The 21,072-nt window shown below is 46.7% G+C and overlaps 1 protein-coding gene across 5 annotated transcripts; it reads right to left on the reverse strand.

The window, feature by feature from the left end:
* Positions 1–453: 453 nt before the first annotated feature.
* Positions 454–17,203, reverse strand: LOC122623296 (alpha-protein kinase 1). 5 transcript variants are annotated; one of them, XM_043802366.1, is made up of 10 exons: positions 16,746–17,203; positions 15,994–16,655; positions 10,731–12,246; positions 10,381–10,646; positions 10,069–10,297; positions 9,244–9,501; positions 9,066–9,178; positions 8,856–8,936; positions 6,722–7,044; positions 3,717–5,298 (listed from the first exon to the last, which is right to left on the reverse strand). In XM_043802366.1, exons 1-10 carry the CDS (start codon positions 17,201–17,203, stop codon positions 4,399–4,401), a joined length of 4,806 nt encoding a protein of 1,601 aa, XP_043658301.1. In that variant the 3' UTR covers positions 3,717–4,398. The 5 variants fall into 5 exon arrangements, with proteins under 5 accessions (XP_043658303.1, XP_043658301.1, XP_043658300.1 ...); XM_043802368.1 differs by lacking the exon at positions 3,717–5,298 and adding an exon at positions 454–553 and having other exon boundaries at positions 15,994–17,203; XM_043802365.1 differs by having other exon boundaries at positions 15,994–17,203.
* Positions 17,204–21,072: the final 3,869 nt, after the last annotated feature.

A 21,072-nucleotide genomic window follows, 5' to 3' on the forward strand; every position in this document is an offset into this window, starting at 1 on the left:
TGCTAATGAGCAACATTAATGAGTGCTATTTTTCATTGAAAGGACAATCAGCGTGTCCATGTGTGTGTGTGTGTGAGTTTGTGTGTACGTGTGAAGGGCTGGGCGGGTGATTGCGAGTGTGGATGCTTTTTCTCAAGTCTCCTGGGTATTTAAGCGGCCAAAATGCCGCAAAGACGGCAATGACAGCAGGTGCCCCGCGTACGCATACGCATACGCATACACATACGCACACACACCACCACACCCACCACCACATGGGCAGCAGCTCACACACACTCACGCACGCACAGGAAGCTGATGTCAGGACCCCATGAAAATTTAATACGAATGGAAAAGAAAGCAAAGAATTTGTAATTAAATTAACCATTTGCTGGCTACACTCACCCCACCTTCGCGTCGTCGTCTTTGTTTTTATGCTGCTTTAAATTAAATATTTTTCCCTTTTTGCGTGAGTCCCTTCCGGGATGATGTGGTTCCGGCGTTGAGTGGGTCAGCGGAAACCTCAGCAATTTCCACAGACTCAATCAGTTCCTTGTCCAGCTCCTTTATGGCACTAACAGAAAATGGTAATAGGTGTTGTCAATATCAATTTTATAATCCACGAAACATAACTAAATTTTGTAAATTGCCCATATTCCAAATGCTATATTTTAGAGAAAAATCTTCGAAACAACCATGATCGTATCTAAAAACAAGATTTAACTAGTACTAGCCCCGTCATTTTTCCCTGTGCATGCTGCGGACCTCAGGTTCTGGTGGGGATTCAGGTTTGGCTTCAGGTTGAGGTTGCAGCCGAGGTCCCAGGTCCACTACGACACTCTGGAGAGAAATGCGAAATGAAAAATCGACTTGCAATTAGCAAACATGAAACATGACTACCCGGGGCCCGTTCCAAAGTGAGCCCACTTCACCCCCTCCACCTCTCCCACAGCGGAGGAATGCGTGTGTGTGTGTGCGTGTGGTGCACAGACACATCCTGGAGCCCTGGAGTCCTGGCGTCCTGGAGTCCTGGTATCCCGAAGCTCGCTGTGTGTCTGGAGCTCCAGGAGCTTCGCTGGCAGCGTTGTCAGCATGGTTAATAAGTTACTTTCGAGATACTTTATTACTTCCTTGGTGGTGAGCGACAGCTGGGCGAGGGGGCGGGGGGAGTTGGCACAAAGGGTTGCCATTGCCTCCCACCACCACCCCACCTCCCATCCGTCGCATGTCTGTGCGTGAGTGTGTGCAGTTTTTTAATTTATGCGATTTTTGACTGCCGCCGCCCTTCGGCATACGCATGGTGGGTGCGGATTGGGCGGGGGTGGGAGAAGGGGTTCCTGCTGGCGGAGTGGGGGAGTGACAGTACGTGGCACCGTGGATGAGTTCATTTCAGGCACTTATTGGGGATTCAAACACACAATGGGAATATGTGTAAGTAGAGAGAAGAATCAAAGGAGTAGAATCAATGCATTAATAGCAGGTAAATTCTAGTAGCCATTACTGGAGTTAAACGACGAGTTTAGGTAGCAGATTAAATGTATCAAAAGTAATTGTAGCAGTTCATCCGGCATTTTGTCCCACTGTGCAAGTGTGCGACTGTTTTCGGCGCCCGTAAGTAGGCAATAGTTTCTTTTGCCTCACGTTATCGGCGGCACAGAGGACCTTCGTAGCCCCCATCCGCCCACAGATCCCGCCTCCACCCCAACCACTTTGGGCCAGACTCCCCCTGCCAGGTCGCCTTTTTCCTTATTTATGCAAATGAAATCAATGCTCGCTGACGTATGTGTGGGTGGTTGAGAGCGTGAGCGTGTGTGTGTGTGTGTTTGTGATTGCGTCAAAAGAATAGAATTTTTCATTTTAAATTACATGCCAGCATGTACGAGTTGTTGTGCAACTGTGTGTCTGTGTGTGTGTGTGTGTGTGTGTGTGTTTATGCAAAGAAAACTTTTGTTCGTTTGTTTTCGAAGAACTTTGCATCGAGTCTGCGAACTGCGAACTGCAAACTGTGAGCTGTGAACTCTGAACCGACCTGAGCCGTCCCGAAGCGAACCACATTAAAGGTAACTATGCAAATATTTTTGCGGCTCACACGGGCAAACACAAACCAAAACCAAACCGGACCCGGGAACCCTTTTTCCCAGCTTTTTTTCCTGCCCCTGGTCCGTGTGCTTTGAGTGCTCGAGGTGGCAACCAAAAATATTCCATGCTGGTCAATCGGAAAACTGGCAAATTCGCCGGGAAAGGGAAAGGAGAAAAGGGGAAATTCTCGCCCACCACAGCACATCCCTTCATTGAAGTTCGCTTCTAATTGCGTTTGGCCGTGTGCTCGGTTTTAGTTTTTGGCAATCACTTAGCCCCCTGGCTACTTGGTCCACCAGCTATGTGCGGAATGTCTAATGAAGCCACATAAATCAAGTGGCAGTACATCCCGCTCCCGCTCCCGCTTCTTCTGCTTGACCAGCATCCTTCATCGTTTAGCGGCCTTTCAGCGGGAGGTCCTTTGGTCAGTGGCAGTGGCTAATTGAAATTAAAAACATTGCCAAGAAATTGCTGCGCATTTTTCATTCGATTACCACTGTCCGAACACACCACCCCAAAAAACGAAAGGAAAAAAACAATTTAGCACTGATTTATGCTAATGCAAAGCCCACAAAATGAGAATTCGGATGCAGAGCAATTAGTATGGATAATCGAGCATGAAGAACACTTGAAAACTAGTTCATAGTCAAATAAAACGTTCTTTAAATGCCCATAAACAATAACTCAAAACATATAAACTATGAACCCTTTTTAGTGGAAACAACCAATTCGTTATTGTGTATATCCTTTATTTGGTATTCGAATTATTTATTTCTTGTAATATTAAAAAAAAAGACAATGATCACATAAAATATTTTCGCTTGTAAATTACAGAATTTTTTCTTGTCATACAATACAATATTATATTATATATATATATTTTAGTTTTATATTTAGTTTAGTGTAATTATATTAATCATCGTAATGTATTACTTCGTTTAATACAATGATTTCAGTTAAGCCTGCTATTTATTTTCATACTTTTTCGACATTTGCTTCGTGCCGTTTGTTTTTTGTGTTTTAAACTTTTTCCATTTGGTTTTTATTTTTTTAAAATTCGTCTAAATTACCTTGCGGCCTGGGGTTTCTTCTCCGATCTACTCTTTATTTTTTTATTTAGTTAAAGTTAAGTTTAAGATTAGACGTATGACGATACAAAAAAAAACGTGACTTTTTGTTCAACTACTTGGTTTACTTAAGCTTACACAATTAGTAAATTACGATTTTGGTTTTTAGCGTTGCTCTCATTTGGTTGAACGTATTGCACTGAATTTTAATCTATTTATCCGTTCAACTTTCTTAGGGGTCTTTGTTAATGCCTCTTGTCCGATTTCGTAAGGGGTAACATTAAAACTTACGATCCTACAGAAAAGCAGACATATACATGTACACACATACTGATATAATCTGCATATGTTTTCTTTCCCGATTTCATGTGGATATTGCCGCCTTGCAATCCAACGCCTCGCAATCACTTCCTTTCACACACTTACCCATTATAGTTTTGATATTCGCTTGATATTACTATTACATTTTAATATTACAGTTACACAAAAAAAACAAAAAAAAATCGTTCGATTACATCCACTAAGTTTAGTACTGATTATATTTGCACGTTTAGTTTATATGTTGTATTTTACTGCGTTTTCCACTTTGGTGTTCGACTTTGCCACTAAACTTAACTTAGCCTGCGCGGATATGGGCTAGAGGGGCACTACGTGGAACTGGGGGAGGGTCTATTAGGTAGTGACGAACATCTCGCGATCCGTATGCAAAAAATTGACCAGACATCAACAGCAAACAAATGCCCTAGATTTAAACATATATTTGGGGTTTGTTATTTCATATAATTATATATATAATATATCGATTTCTATAACTTCTAGTTGTAGTATTTGATACAGACAAAAAAAATTGCAATTTATAATCGAATTACACACTTAAGTTCGGTTTGCATTCTTGTTTTATACATCATTGCTATCAACACACGACGAAAGCGTCTAGGATCTAGGATGTGGAACAGTTCTAATTACTAAGACTGGAACTAGCATTGTCCCAACCAACTAAATGGCTAGGTTTCTATCCCTAAGAACTAGCTTTATGTATCTACTAATGGGCATCGAGTATGTACGGGTGACCCCGACACTCTGTCCCAATTTTAATTTTTTAATTTGTATAGTCTGCCTTGAAGTCAGGCCTATGGATAACGTCAGCTTTTACTTCCCACTTACTTCCTACTTTTCACTGCTTGTGCCTAAGTATTTACACGTGTTTGAGCCCTGGACGGGATGTGGCTCTATGCTGGGGTCACCTGTACTGGGCTTTTGATTCTCAGAGTTCTTAGATGGGCGTCGGCATCAGTTTGCCGTAGTCCTGGTGCATGGTGGGCTTCACTGAGTTGTAGACGGGCCGGTCCGCATCTTCGGGCAGGGCATAAACATCGGGGGGCACGCATAGCGACTGCAGTTTGGAGATATACGAGTCGAAGTGCTCGTGCGGATGTGGATGTGCATGCGGATGGCCATGTGGGTGGGCGTAGCTAACGGGATGATGCACCGTGTAGGGATGATGATGCGGTGGAACTGGGGGTGGTCCCACGGCTCCGCTAGATCCTAGTCCTCCACCATTGCTGGAGCCAGTGATGGAGCCCTGATGGAGACCAGTAGCTCCATTCGCACCACCACCGTACATTCCACCGCCGGTAGCGGCACCGCCCGACGACGGTGGCGGTGGCGGCGGCAGAAGTGTGGAGTACGCTGTCGCATGCTCCCCACCCACCAGCGATCCTCCGGCCACCAACTGGCCACCGGCACCACACACATTATCCAGTCCATGAACCACCGATGATGCCGACGAACTGGGCGTGGCCGCACCAGGCGGTGGCGGTGGTGGTGGCAGACGCACGTGCTCCAGCAGCGTGATCACATTGTTCCTTAGGCTCTCGTAATAGTTGTTCAGATTGGCATTGGGTGGTGCTCCTACGCCCTCAATAGGCTGGTTGGGATTGCTGCCTGAGCTGGGTGCCAAGTTGCTGATCGAGTGGTTCAGATCGTGGGCATTGGTGGTGCCACCGCCAGAGTTGCTGCTATTGTTGCTGCTGTTGGTGGTGGCGCCACTGACCGAGGAGCTGGCACCACTGGTGGAACTGACACTGGCGAATGGCGATTGCCCGCTGGGCGAGGCCAAAGCCACCGAGGAACGCTGTTGTTGCTGCTGATGACCGCTCAATGGAGAAGCCTCCTATAGTGGGCACAACAGAAATGTATACATGTATGGTTAGTGGTAAGTGGTTAGTGTGTTGCAATTCAGACGACGGTCACGAATCGGTTTTCAATTTACTTGATTGGGTGGGGTTTCCCCCGGGTACATAAACCCCTGCTCATGTGCCACATATGTGTATGGGAATTCCAATAAGAACGCGCTATCACACACAGAAGTGAAATAAAAATGAAGTGGGGTGGGGAGCAAGTAAGGGGGGAAAAAAAACAGAGACGAATCCTGAACGAAGTGAACCCGAACACCGCAGGCAAACAGAGACGACGAAATCTGGCGAGAGCAGGAGAGAGCGAGAAAGAGTGGCTTTTCGGAGTTTTTGGGGGCCTGGGGGTGCCCCAAAAATACAAAGGTTAATGCTGCGTCGACGTCGCTGCCGGCGACGTCGCTTTGTAGCACAGTTATTGCTGCCCCCGTGTTGGGGGGACTTGTTCTCGTTTTCGTTGTACTTTTTTCTTCGTCTTTTTTTCGCCCCATTGCCCAGCTTTTAGGAGCAAATCGAATGGCGTCCTGCGATTTGTTGGCGCCTCGTTGTTGGGCTGCAACATCATGGCCTGCGCATGACCAGCGCACACACGCCAGCACACTTGTGCGCTCTAGGGAGACGTGGATGTTGCCGTTGCTGCTGCTGTGGGTGTGGGTGTGGGTGTGGGCGTGGGCGTGTGTGCTTAGGGGTGTGTGCCTCCTGCCCCTGACGCCGCCGATTCTGATTCGCCGTCCGATGCAGCAAGGATGCAACGTCACCGATTGGCTGACGTCAGCAGGGGGTGGAGTGCAAATGCACTGCAATTCGGGTGGATGTAATACACGAAGAGAAAATGCTGTTCGACTGAGGTTGAAATGAACATATGAGCTGATAGGATACAGCCCGTGCTGTTCGTTTGCATTTGTTTTGGTCTCTGCATGCAAATATGAGTTTGTAGGCTTGAGAACCAAAAGATCCTGGATAATTTAACGTCTGCGTCGGCGGCTGATAAAACTTTTTGCTCGCGCCCTCGTTTTCGATTCAACTTTACCCTAAGTTTATTTCACTTTACTTAACTTTACTTTCTTTCACTTGTTGTTCATTGTTTTTCTTTTTTTTGCCGAGTTTTAGAGACGTCCTTGAAAAGTGGCAAGACAAAACTCGCTCAGGTGACGACAGACCGAACTCGAAACAACAAAAGCGATATACTATGGGTAAAAAGAACTCCACTCAAAGTCTCGTTTGAGTCGAAAGTTTTTAGGGCGGGCGGACGGAGGGATGGTGGGGCCTTAGTGGGAGGTGTTATTGAGGGGAGGTGCAAAACTTTCAGTGTGACCATCGTCTGCAAAGTTCGTGCGCTTAGCCTAGTGGGAAATGGACTTGGTCTCATAATTTGTTGCCGTCAACGAACCTGAGCCTACATACCCGATCGCTGGTGCTCAGCTGCGACTCCATGGCATTGATGTCCGACTTCAGTCGCATCATTTGCGATTCTACGCGTGCATTCTCCCGCTGCAGCTCCGAAATCTCGGCCTCCAGCGTGTTGAGATCATCGCTGCCATTGGCGCCCGATGAGGGACCCCCACCAGATGGATTCTTCTCGGCTCCGCCGGTGTTGCTATTGCCGCTGGTGTTGTTGTTTCCGCCGGCGCTACTGCTGCTGGTGACCCCGATGCCCACATTGAGACCCAGTCCCACGCCGACACTGCTTCCCACGCCGCCCATGACAATGTCCAGTCCGCTGCCGCCTGTTCCAAGTGAATAGAAGGGCAATGCAGAGGCTTGTTAGTGGATGATACGGTCCTACGATCTATGAATGCGAATGCTCATTATGCTGTTATGTATTTTCTCTTTCTGATCCGGGGGATCGTCTGCCATTCCTCGGTTCGTCAATGTGCGCGTGTGCTAGCAACTCAATTGGCACTAGTGTGAGTTGGTGATGTTGGTGTGATGTTGTGTGTGGTGTGTGAAGGCGTCTGGTGGTGTTTTAAAGGTGTTTTGATTGTGTTTTGATGGTGTGATTCACAAACATTCAGGAGGACACTGGTGTTTAACTTGTAATGCTAATTGTAAACGGTGCAGCGGCTTGTGCCAATCATACAATCCCCCACTGAGATTGACGCGGAACAGACAATGCATCGTTTATAAACAACTTGTACTTGTAACATTCTTATTTTCTACTTGATCACAGTAGTTAAATCACAGTTCATGGAATACGACAAGTCACATTTGCATAATGGTAGATCAATGGGTTGGTGAGTGTTAAGGGAAATTTCGTTTGACTCAGTGTGTGTGTGTGCAAGAGTTTGCTGTGTTTGTGAATGAGTGGGTGTTAGGTGTAAGGTGTAAGGTGTTAGTAGGTGGTTTAGTGGGCTTTTATCATCTTATCTTCGGGCTTACCTTGATCGACAGACTCCCTGGCAATTTTTGTATGTACATTTTTATTGTTAATTTAATTCTCTGATTTGTGTTATTTGTTGGTATGACAATTTGTGGTCTGTTCGCATAGCTGTCTTTCGGTTATATATACAGACACTTAAAATTTGTTTTGTATTTGTTTTGGATTTTATTCTGCTGCATTTGGATTTTCATTGCATTTATTTTTGGTTGCTGGTTGTGGTTTCAGTTTCGATTCGATTCGGACAGTTTTGACTGCGATTCAGTGGTTTCGTTTTCTATTTACAGTAGATACTCGGCACCGATACAAAACGTTGCGTAATCTAAAAGAAAACGTCAACAAAAACGACATGAAACGAAACGAAAAGAAGAAACACAGAATTAAATTAGAATTAGAAAACTAGGAATTTAATTGTTTCTTTCTCTTTTGATCAGCTTCTTTGTTGCTTTTGCGTTTGCTTTGTTTCTCTTGTTCGTAGCTCACACACCACACACACACACACACACTCACACATGCACACGATGATGCAGTTGTGCGTGTGTGTGGGGTATTGGATATAAATGGGTTCTTGTTATGTACCGGGTTTATCGGGAGGATTTTCAGAGGATATTTCTAGTGAGTGTTTGGCTTTCGGGGGAGTTGGTGTTGTCGGAGGCTGAGGGATTTCGAAGGATCTCGAAACTTAATGGAAATTTGCAAAATTCAGTTTTAAAATTCTTTTTGTGTTGCATTTTCCGAAACCAAAACCAAAAATAAAGTTATTTCTTGTTGAATATTTGCTTTCCGTTATTCATTTCTTTTAATGCTTTCTTTTTTATCGTTTGACTTTAGCATTTAGCACACGCACACAAAATTCCAACCGAAAATGTTCAAGACAAAAAGCGAGCAACAACTGAGAAGAAGAATACGATATTTTGAATAATCTTTGAGGATTTATTTTCAGTGTTATTTTTCGTTTCGATTGGGGAAATTGATTAGGTAACCGATAATTATTTTTCTTCTTTTTTTGTTGCTAACTTTATCACCCAACCCCTCTTTTTGATAACGGAGGGATATGGTATACTAGCCTTAAGCCCAGTTCATAACAGAAAAATACACGCAAGAGAGAGACAGCGAGAGAAAAGGAGAGCGAGATGAAGCGTCTAAGATCGGGCCACTCACCTGTATAACCCTTTGGATAGACCATGGTGACCTCATCGAACTTGGGCTTCTTAATGCCCTGGCTTCCCACCGTGGTGCAGGCTATGGATATTGCGTTAAAATAGAAGAAAAGTCGATGGAGATTAGGGCTACTCATATAGGAAATGTTCTCACTTAAATGCGAAGGACATTCACCAGGTTCAAATGGGAATGAGTAGACTATGTACTTACCATCGAACTTCATGGCCGTGGCAGCAGCCACAGCAGCCTTGTGCTGCTCCACAGTACCACCGGCTTCCAGGACTCGCATCTTGTTCCGATTGGCAATCGGACAGCCCGAAGCACTAGAGGGTTAAGAACAGCTTGAGCTTCAACTCCACAACCGCCGCTGGACACCAAGGACACCTACCTTCTGTGGGAGAGGAACTTGCCGGTGGAATGGCCGGATCCATCGCATCCCGGAATGGGACAACGCAGGGGTTCCGAGTCCTGGCCATCGCGGGGCTTGCTCTTCGGTTTGTTGGCCCTTGGACAGCCGGAGAGGCTGCGGTGTGAGGAGTAGTTGCCCGTCACGTGGCCAGAGCCATCGCATCCCGGCGTGGGGCACTTGAGCTCCTGCGAGTGCGACTGTAGATGGTTGCGGTCCGAGCGCGAGCAGCCCGTCAATCTGGCGGGAGAAGAACGGTCGAAGGATTAGTGAGTGGAGTGACCCAAGCCCACTCCTGGAACTTAAACCAGGCCAAGTGGTCGCCCTCAGATAAGAGGACTCCATATGTCTGCGTCTGTTCGTGCGGCTAAGACTCTGGACTTGAAACTTTCGGTTTTAAAGTTTCATTTAATCACGGGGTGGCTGAGGGGATGGTTTTACGACCGCTCTGCGGCCACATTCAGTCGTAATCATAAATATTAAAGTCTCTCGACCCTCGGCCTTAGTGTCCACGAAGGACTGCATTTGGTTGGGCAACTATCACTCATAAGGTCGACTGTTTTAGATTAAAGTTTTCCCTTTGAACCTTGTGCTTAATTTTTGAGGTTTAAAGCACACATTCTACGATAATTATATTGGGCACTGAGGTGAAGGGTTCTTTTATATGAGCTCCAGGTGTTGCGGAGACACATTTCTTTTGACAAAGATGGATGGCAAAAATGAAGCCATGAAGTGGCCACAACATAGATGGATGGACGTTTTTCCCCCAATTATTACATGAATCGTTAACCACACTGGGGGACTTACCCGTCCTTGGACTTGTCGTGCTGCGGGATGTGTTGTGGCGGTGGCATCGAGTAGCAGGTGGCCGGACTGGGCGAGTATCCGCCGGAAACGGGCGTGGGATAGCCACCGGGGCCCACGGCCGTGGCGTACGGATTACTGCACTGATAGGCAGCCGGACCGTAACCGTGGTAGCCAGCAGGCGGATAGTCCGATTGCACCACCATCCCGTAGCCAGGGTGCGGTGAGTAACCTGCAAGGAGCGAAGGTTTTGAAGAGTGGTATCAAGCGTGTGCCACGAACAGTATTCTTGAGAGCTCTGGGTTCTTTACTGACCACTGGGATCCCGATACGTTTCGATATAGTGAGATCCGCCGCTGTCTGGCGTGGATTCGCGGCTGTACGGTCGTGGACCGCTGATGTGTCCCACCAGACCAAAGCCCAAGGGTCTTGGAGGTCCGCTGAAGTCCACCGGTTCCATTTGCGGCGATCGCGGTGGTCCACCATTGCCCGGGCCGAGAGGTCCTGTCGCTCCACTTACAAAGCCCTGGGCATGACCCACCACCAGGCCATCGGCGCCGTACTGCGGGCTCGTGATAATGCTGCGGATGAATAAGTCAAGTGATTAATAAAATAGGTTTGTGTAGGGTTTGTACACAGGTGTTTTGAGGGGTCTAATGACTCACCTGTGGGGTAATCGGGTGACGCTGAGGTCCAAGGTCTGTCCCTGGGGACTGGGCACCTGGGGACTAGCTATGTTTGGACTAGCTCCAGGCTGCGGACTGCCGTTGCCCATCCGCTGGGCGGTATACTGGTTGTGTGAGGCTGGCGAGTTGAAACCGTGCGGACTGCTGCTCGTCACCGAGGTGGAACCACTGAGATCCACCGCCGGCACTCCGCTCACATTGGGTGCGGGTGAGCTGCTCTGTTTGCCGTGCTGCTGTTGCTGCTGCTGTTGTTGCTGCTGTTGCTGGTGGTGTTGCTGCTGCTGCTGCTGTTGCTGCTGCTGTTGTTGCTGATTTTGATAGGCTGCTGCTGCAGCTGCTGCCTGAGCAGCGGCCATCTTGACCGACAGATTAATGGCCGAGAAGCCCGGCGGCAGAGGGCCCATCGTGGGATCATAGTGGTACATGGGCCGCGGATACAGAGGCTGTCCGCCGTTGGCCAACTCCTCGTGCTCCGCCTTGGCCAGCATCAGTTGCTGCTCCTGCAGATACTTCTGCTGCTGGGCCTGCATCTCGTCGGTGGTTTGGGGCAGATAGTGATAGGCAGCCGCCGCCGCAGAAGCGCCCGCCGCCGTCGCCGCTGTTGCCGCGCTGGCCCTTTGACCGTTGCTGGGACAACAGACGCCGCTGGGATCGTACCGTTCGAAGCCCGCTCCACTGGCTGCCGTCACAGCATCTACCGTAAAAGCTGGAGAGCTGAGGGAGCTCAGCGAGACGGGCGGATGTGGATGTGGATGTCCGGGATGCGGATGCGGGTGCCCGGGATGCGCTTCGTAGGCGCTTCTCGCCGTGCCCGGCGATAGTTCTCCTCCGTTGGGCGCCATCAATTCTCCGCTTGGACCCACGCTGACATGACTTTGGGCATACCGCATTTGTTCATATTGCTGCTGTCGCTCGTCGGCCTGCTGCTGCTGCTGCTGTTGTTGCTGCTGCTGCTGTTGCTGGTGTTCCGAGTGATAATTGGCTGAAGGATCGGGGACATCGTTGCCCTCTATGAAGGGTCCTCTCTGCTGGTGCAACGTGTGTTGCTGTTGCTGCTGTTGTTGCTGCTGCTGTTGTTGCTGTTGCTGCTGGTGATGCCCGTGGGGATTGAGATGTGGCTGATGTGGCGGACTCTGGAGACCCACAAAGCGACTTAGGTGCGGTGCATGCAGGTTGTTCTCTCCATTGGAAGCTGCTGTACCGCTTGCCGATCCGGAACGCGGCGCTTGGGCGGCGGATGCTGATGAAGGGGCGGCGGGGGCGGGCGCGGCCGCTTCCCCCGAGAGATATGAGTGCATGGGGCTCTTGTTATACTCCGATTTGATGCTGGCAACAGGACTGTATTCCGATTTGATAATCGGCATCGTTGTGGAGCCGCTCAGTTTTGTGCTGTTATTGTTGATGCAGTTGCTGTTATTGTTGTTCAGATAGTGATTGGAGGCCAGCTTCAGTTTGTCCAGTGGATGCAGCTCCTTCTCATGCTTGTCCAGATCGGCTAGAGGGTGCGAGATAGAACAGAGCAAGACATGGAGCGAGAGAACAGAGAAAGGGTGTTACACAGATCAGTTTCGGTTTCGAATGGTAATTCTTTCTGGGAGCTTCTTTCACACACTGTCGCCTGAATTGGGTGGGTGGGATTGAAAGCTCAGTGGAGTGGCTAGAGTGGTTCACCTGCTGCTGCTGCTAGTGGAGCTGCTCCCGGACGGCGGCTGGTTCCGCCCGAGCGCCTTACCGCCCGCGGACAGCCGGAGAGGCTGCGGTGCACGCTGCGATGCGGCTGCACGTGGCCACGACCATTGCACCCGGGCGTGGGGCATTTCAGGATCTGCTCGTGCAGAGCCAGCACTGCAAGTGCATGGGAATCAGTTTCATCAGTTTCGGAGGATCAGCACGACTACAACAACAAGGCATTCCACAGACAGGGACAGAGACAGAGACACAGACAGAGACAGAGAAAGGTCGAGAAAGAGCAGTAGGATCCTTTATCAGGTCAAGTCAAAACTACTCTGTAGCCAGAGGGAATGATCTTGTCGATCCAATCCTTCTCGAAAGCTAGTTGTAAGCTACATGCATTCTAACAACAGAATTATGGACTCTATCGCTGTTGACAAACTGTAGATCTATCTAAGATCATGCAAAGATGGAATGAGAAGGATAGGCGTGAAGAAGTCTTAATTTAAAGTACATATTACTTTAATCACATTGCTTTAATATCTACTACGTTTACAAAATGCGTATGAACAAATATGTTTAATAACTCCGCTTTGGTTTTAGAAATTGTTCATTAATAACAAAATTGCTTAAAAAGTTTTTTAGTTCTCAAAGTTAAGGAATTTAATACTAATAACGAAAATATTGGTAAATCTAAAATAGGAAAACTTTCTCTAGAATGGATGAATGGTTATACGTATTGAAGAATTTAAAAAGAAAGAAACGCGTTTAAGATCAAACGTTTAGAACAACTCCTTCTGCAGGACAAAATACTTATTAATCTGTGACCCAACAAGATGAAATAACGGAAAATCGATCTACTAGATATTTCAGAGTACAGCATGTATTGTTAAGTTTTAGAGAATCTGAAAGAAGAAGAGGATAGACCGCTCATACACATCAAACATTCACACTCAAGACTTTGCTAATAAATACGATGACAGAGACAGGGAGAAAAGAGCAGGATACAGATTGACAGTTAGAGAGAGACAAAGAGTTGGTGAAAGACAGAGACAGAGACAGAGATAGAGCGACTACTAGGCATACACGGCCATGCGAAACGGAAGTATTTTCTTTTTGTATTCTTGGGAAAACTTACATTCTGTGGTTACTTTATCGCGCTTCGGACAACCCGACAAACTGTCAAGTTCCCATTAACGGCAGATCGAGTGATATACATATATATAAAGAAAGAGAACATGTTTTGTATTGTGTGACCGAAGGACAGTTCCATGGGTGGATGGATATATGGATGGGTACCTGCGATGGTGCGAATACAATCCGGTGACATGTCCTTGGCCCGTACAATGCGGCGTGGGGCATTTGACGCCATCTACAATTAACCAATTAACAGTATAACTTAAATTCAACGATGAAGAACGAAGAACGTGAGCGAGAGCGGGGGGCATATATAGACATGCCAGCATGAGACAGGTGGATTGAGTGGGAGGGTGACTATTTTCTAATTAATTATACAACGAGAGACAAGTTGACGTAGAACCCCCCCCCGAAAAAAAAACCTTAAAAAGCAGCAATGCGAAAGAAGCGGCAGCAGCAGCAGGAGCAGCAGCATCATCATCAACAGCAGGCAACACGAATTCTTTTACCCTAAATAATTAATTAAAATTTGATGGAAAACAGCTTTGCATTATTTACTTTAAAAAGCTCACGCACACATGACAGTCGACAGTCGACAGTCAGCCAGAGGGGAAGTCGGGAACGGGTTTCGAGACAGCTTCAAAAATCAAACCCAAGCAAACCAAGCCAAGCCAAGCCAAGCCAAGCCAAACCAGACCAGACCATACCATACCATATCATACCATACCATACCAGACCCAAAACAACTTGGTCGCTTTCTAAGCGCAACTCCTCGAAGATAAAATGCCAAGCCCCCTGATATTTTCTGATGTATGATGTGTGTGATATGGGGGGTTGGTTAATGAAATATTTTTCGAAATATTTTACTCCTGTTTTTGTCTATTACGTGGCCGGGCACAAAATGTCAAACTGCAGCTGCCGGAGGAAAAGCGAGCAAAGGTAAAAGGACCGACTCGTCTCTAATTAGAATTTAATTAAAATAAAGCCAACGGGAGGGGGCTCTAAAGTGTTTGTGCATTAGAAAATTTCCCCGTGTGTGTGGCGCGAGCAAACGGGGAAAAAAAGAAGGAACATGGCGAAAACTAATGATTGAGAGGAGAGTCTAGAAACCAGACGCACACAAACACAAACGCTGAAGGGTTAAGCCTAATAAGCCACATTAGCAAAGAGGCTAAAACAATAACCATAAGGCTTGCCGCACGCTAATGACTTATTACGTATACGCAGCGAGCTTTAGAATCTAAGGCTTCCGTCAACTATTTAAAAAGTCATTCAAATTATATGAATACCAAGGACATACACGCACACGCACAGGAGGAAAAGTAGCTTCAGCTTCAGCTTCTGGCTGAGCATATTAATGCCAAAACATAATGACAAAATAAATATGCAAAAGTGGTTTTTGAAGGAAAACGTGCTCATAATGCTTTATATCTAATCATGCCACACCCACTTACCCCGCCCACCCTCACAGCCACATCGTCGTCGCCTGTGGAAATTGTACTGCGAAATTAGTAGAAGGCAAAGCTCAAGGCTCAGGCACTCAACCAAAAGATGTCTGTCCATGTGCCTCAGTGTTGTGTGGCATAAAGGGTTTACAAGCCATTAGTTGTTGTGCGCTCGAAGCCCCCAACTTCAAGCGAAAGCACAGCTCCCCCCTTACCGATCCCATTTTCATAACGACAAAATCGCTTAATGTCTTTTTGGCTGCTGAATGAGCTGCAAAAAGGGTTTTATTTTTAGATATGTGGGCTTACGCGCAGGAGTCTGTGCAAATAATAATGACAACAAAAACCAGCGGTATAATAATCGTCATAATGTTGCCTATTACGAAGGGAAATTGAGTGTCTCTTTCTTTAGTTTTTCTTATTTGATCATACACACATCAGCAGACTCACACATTCGCATACACTCTCGCTATCTCTTTCCGTCTCTGTCTCTCTTAAGGGGTGTTTGGTGGGTTGGTTTTGGGGGGCGGTACAGGGGGGCGGTAGGGACAGGGGACTTTACTCAGATTTTGCCAATTGAAGCTGTAAACTCAATGCAACAAGAAGTCTCGCACATCAACCGATCGTTCAGTCGAACCGGAAACGGAAACCCAGCCGAACCACAACGAATCGCAGGTGAACTACTGTACTGCATCTTTCAACATTATTGAAACTCAATTTACATTGCTGTTAACAGAACTGTTTATGGTCGTCGTAATGTATCAGCAAATCGTAGTACCACTTACAGCACTACTTTATGTTTGAATCACAGTGATATGTACAACACTGTTCTGAACAGTTCTGTTTCCAATACAGTACAGTTTCACAGGATTCTTCTCAGCAGCGAGGCACACCAACTCATCACAATCAACTTGGAAAATCACTCTCTTTCTCTTTTTTTGTGTTTTTTTTTGGTTTTTGTGTATGGCTTACTATTTTTGACCACTTACCGCGATTCTGGCTGCCCGGCGAATAACTAGGTGCCGGTGTCGAAGGAGTCGACGGTCCTGCCGTTGGTACCGCTGCCGCCGGACTGCCGGCCGCCGTTGATGGCGGTGTTGCCACGAGCGGAACGCCCACAACGCCCTCACGCGATGCAATGTCCTGCATTACAGAAGCAGCCCGACTGCCGATGCCCGCCGGCTGGAGGATCGTGTACTGCTTGCCATCGGCCATCGGTTCCTTGGGCCGCGGCTTCTCGCCCAGCTGACTGGCAATATCGAAGGCGGTACTCAGTTGTTGTTGCTGCTGTTGCTGGTGCTGCTGATGTTGTTGTTGCTGCTGCTGTTGCTGTTGACTAGCGGCGGCGGCAGCGGCGTAGCCGTAGTAGGCCAATCCGGCGGCAGATTCCGCTGCAGCGGCCGCATTATAGGCACTATAATGGGCATGTGCGGCGGCCACATAATTCCGTTTGATGATATCGATGGGCGGCTTGAAGGCCGACGCCGCTTGGGCGTAAACGCCTTGTCCCGAGGCGGAGGAGGAGGTATCCTCCAGTTCCGGATCCTGATCCTCATCGGGCAACTTTTTGCCGCGCGCCTGTGCCTCCAGATGGACGACACCACCACCGCCACTGGCTGCGTTTAGGCGCGCCTGGTCGTTCTCTTTTTGTCTGTGGAAACGTGAGAAGAGTGTGGGATTTGGATTTGTTGAGCTGGCTTGCATGGGTATGGCATGGCTGGGATTGCCGATGGCTTCATACTTTTGCTTCTCCTCGAACAGATTCTGGAAGGGCGGTGGATTCTCGTCCTGTTCCTGCAGCCGATACAAATTCCCCCTTGAGTCGGGCCAACTGCCCGAGAGGCTTTTCAGCGCCGCCTGTGTTTCGCGGATGAGGGTCTCATCGTCCTGGTCCGCATCCGTGTTGCTTTTGGCGGCCAGTGGCGTGGGCAGGGAGCCGCAGGTGGGGCTCTCCGGACTGTCTGCAATGTGGCCCTGGCCCGCCTGCTTGCGCTTCTTCTGCGGCAAGTTGTTGTTGTTGCTATTGCTGTTGTTATTGTTGTTATTATTATTGTTGTTGTTGATCAGGCTGGAGTCCTCGTCGCGACTGCAACGCTTGCGCCGCTTGATGGAGGTCTCGTGATCATTGCCATTGCTGTGGTTGCCGTTGCTTTCGGACAACGGCGTGTCCTTTGTAAGGGGCCGCTTGGAAAGCGCCATCTTCCCGGTGGCTATTCCGTTTTTCCGTTTTTCCGGCTCTTTGGCTCCGCTGATCAGGTCAAAAGTGAAAAGTCAAACGAAACGTAAGCTATATTGTGGTGGTTGTTTTTTTTAGGGCAGAAGTGGCAGTTTGTGTGGATGCACCTTTGCAACATTATCATTAGCATTATCATTTTGCAGCTTCAGCAACCGAAATCCAAACTTATTTCCCTCCAATATCACCAGACTAAACAAAATCGAAACCATTTCCCTAATAACAAAAAATGACACCATCTACTGAAAATACCTAAACAAAAAGGTGTTGACAAGCAAATATTTGGGTGATACTTTTCCGTCTTTCTATATCAATGTCTTTTTTGTTTATCAAAAATCAAATCATAATCCTCCACCTCTAAAATTTACCAAAAGTGTATAAAAAAATTTGGAGCAAAAACTACTAGTATTGTGTCAGCGGGTTAATGTTTTGTTGTCTTCATTAAAATGGTTCATTGCTGGAATAGTCTGCTTATTTATGATCAATTTAATGGTATCATAAACTATAAATCATGTTACTCAAAGATATAAAAATTACATTTTTTTCGACACCTATAAAATACCAAAATACCTATACCAAATACAATTAAGGCTTAGCCAGGGAACTTTTATACAGAATTAGCTAGCCTAATGATTTAGGGTTGAAGGGTTGAATTATTTCTAAATATTATTAAACCATAGAACCGCTGCGAACATTCGTTATTGTAAGTCACCTATAAATTTGGGAATAAAATGATACTTAGTTAGTGGGTGGGTACGTTACGTAAGCACCCCATCTAAATGGTTAGGATAATATCGAGTCGAAACCCGAGATTTGCGCTAGCTGAATTTTCAATTTTGTTTGTCAAATTCTCAATGTGATTATTCTTGTTGCATTGAATTTCTTGTACTTGTATTCTATTTGTTTTTGTTTTCCTGTTTTGTTATTACTTATTTGTTTGATTTCTCGTTCTGGTTGGTGTTTTCTTTTTTTCTTTTTATTTCGAAATTTTCGCCTTCACAGGGGCAGGGGGGCGGGTCTGGGTGAGGATCAGCATGGTATATAGTGTACACAATATATATATATATTCTTATATATATTTATAGACTGTCAGTTATCAGTTCGGTACAAAAGTTTTCAAGATCTATTGGGGATATTACAAGATTCAAATACTTATATATGAACTTTACCTATTTGGCGAATTCTGTTTCGATTTTGTTGTCTTAGCGATTACGATTTCGGTTACGATTTCGATTTTGATTTTGTTTTTAACTTGCTTTAATTGAAACACTCTGCACTTATTGGTTAACCATTTTGTCGAGGCCTTTGTTTGTATCGTTTGGTTTGCTATGCTGGTAATGATGTGGCTGCTGGCTGATAACGTTGCTGTTGCGATTTCTTGTTCCACACAAACACTTTGTTTTATGCATTTACATATACGGGATATGTCTCACCAACACAAAAAATAAGCCAAACTAAAACTGGGTAAACAGTAACAAAAAACAAACAAACAAACACTCAACTCACTTTTTGTCAACGCGACGGCGGTGATGTCTTCGAGAAATGTTTATGGTTTAATGTTTTGGTAAACTGAAGCCGGCTAACGGGGCGTATACTTGATGTCAATTAGAGCACGCACTTTTTTAGTATTTGTTTATTATATTTGTGGGCTTTTGTTTGCATTGCACTGGATTTTGCTTATTTGTTTTTATTTTACTTTTTTTGTGAAGGGGGTTTTGCGCGGCGGCTAGGAAGTTTTGCTTTTAGTTCGTGGCGCTGCGAACAAAAACTTTTGCACTTTTATGCCGCACTCTGGTAAAAGTTTGTGTCCGTCTTCAGAAAGTTTTTGGGATCTCCGGGCCAGACCATGGAATGTACCCACTCTATATGGCAGCTGCAATAAAAGTCTGCGTCGCAGCGAGCGGCGGTGAAGTCCGGACGTCCAAAACCCGACTGCTCGATGCGTTTGGGGTAATAAAATTTTACATCGTCGCCGTTTCAGTCGCCGTCTTTCAGTCGCTGTCGACGTCGACGCACGTTTTCCGAAGCCCAAAACAAAAAAAACAGCGTTCGGCTTTCCCAATACGGTGTGTCGGGGAGTTTGGGGCAATATATGTTCCTTTCTAGCCTGTTCCGTTTCTGTACCGATTTTCCAGGCGGAACGTGCGTCTCTACCTGTTCTAAGTTCGCTGCCAACTGACAGTTTTCCAAAGTTGTCGAACTTTCGAACGCACTGAAAATTGCAGTCGACGTCACAGTCGCCGTCGCCGTCGTCGTCGCCGTTTTCGGAGTAAAACCCGAAGTGGACTTGTACTCACCCCCTGGCCAGCACTGTATTACAGTATAACAGTCTGGGAGTCGGCGCACTGGAGCTCGTCCTGTTCGCCGCCACCCCCTTTTCCGAAAGACCGCAGGAAAAATCGTGGCCGAAATGGGGCGGCTTTTTTCGGAGGACTTCGAGGATATCCTCGGAGCAGCGACGTCGGCAGCAGCCCACAAATGACTTTATCCCGTCGACGACTCAAGTGCAGGGATTTCCTCCGTGGACGGCAGTCCGTCGTCCATCGCCCAACAAAGATCGCTAAAGATTCGGATCCAGATGCCCACATTCACCTGCAGATTGCGATCCAGGCCAGCAAACCCATTAGCACACCTGACGCATACTCCAGCAGGTGATTCAGGTCACATCCGCCTGCCGATCGCATCGAGAATCGGCAAATCCACCATTTGCCGCCGTCATCAATCCATCAATCATCACTGCTACCCAAAATCCACAGCTGGCTGTTTCAGTGCGCGAATGTGTGCTTTTTTTTGCAGTTCAGTGATTAAGATACTCCAGAGTCGAGGAATAACTTTAATCAATGGGATATTACTTTAAACAAGGTATAGGGATCCCTCCTTTAAGTTTTATATTTTTCTCAGATCAGCAAAAGCGTAATGATCGCTATAAAATGCATCTATATGCAAAAGATAGTTTATCCGTTTTTAATACAAAATTTATATTTTGATTTATTTAATTCAGTATAAGTTGCAGATATTTAATTCGATATATATAGCAAGAATCACATTGATGGGGATAGATTCGCAATGAAAGCCCAGTTTCTTTTTTAGTAGTTTAGGCCCCAAAGTTCGAGTTTTAAGTGGAGCAGGGCGGGGATGGGGGAGTTGGGAGCCGCCATTCGGGTTCTTTGAACCAGTCGCAGGAAAAGGGTTTTCGCTGGCGCAAACGAAGATGCGGAAGCTGCTTGTGTGCGCTGGGCCGTAATTAAAATAATTAAATGTGGAAAAAAGTAATCACAAGATTGAAAAGTAATTTACACATGTAAGCAAACACCGTGCACACGCACACACACACTCTCGTACACACAGACACACAGACGCACTACACACGCAGACATGTGCAGCTTAAGCAAATACAGGCGCAAACAAAGCCCGCAGGATATTCGCAGAAGACGCCAGAAGACGGGTTCAAAGAAAGCAAAAATAAAAATAAGAAAATAAGAAAACCCGCTGAAGAAGCGGAAAAAACAGTGCCACAAATTGCCTAGGCAAATGGAAAAGTCAACATTACGACGAGCCGAGCACAAAGCTGATGGGAATCTGCAGCTCGGGATCAGGAAGGATGGATTCTATATGCACGAGTATGCCGCCAAGAAGGGGTTTCTCTTCGGGATGGTGCCGGGGGATTAGCAGCTCGGAACCCGTGCCTTGCGTAAACGCAAAAACTCAAATGATTTCTCTTATTTCCAAGCGGCTCGCGGGTGGCCCAGCTCTGGAGGGGGTTGCTAAAAGGATGGGGGTCGTCCTGTGCCCCGTGCCATTCTTCTAAAGTTGTGTGCCTCAGTGCTGCACTGTC

The sequence above is a fragment of the Drosophila teissieri genome, chromosome X (genome assembly GCF_016746235.2).
Source record: "Drosophila teissieri strain GT53w chromosome X, Prin_Dtei_1.1, whole genome shotgun sequence".
NCBI lineage: Eukaryota > Metazoa > Arthropoda > Insecta > Diptera > Drosophilidae > Drosophila > Drosophila teissieri.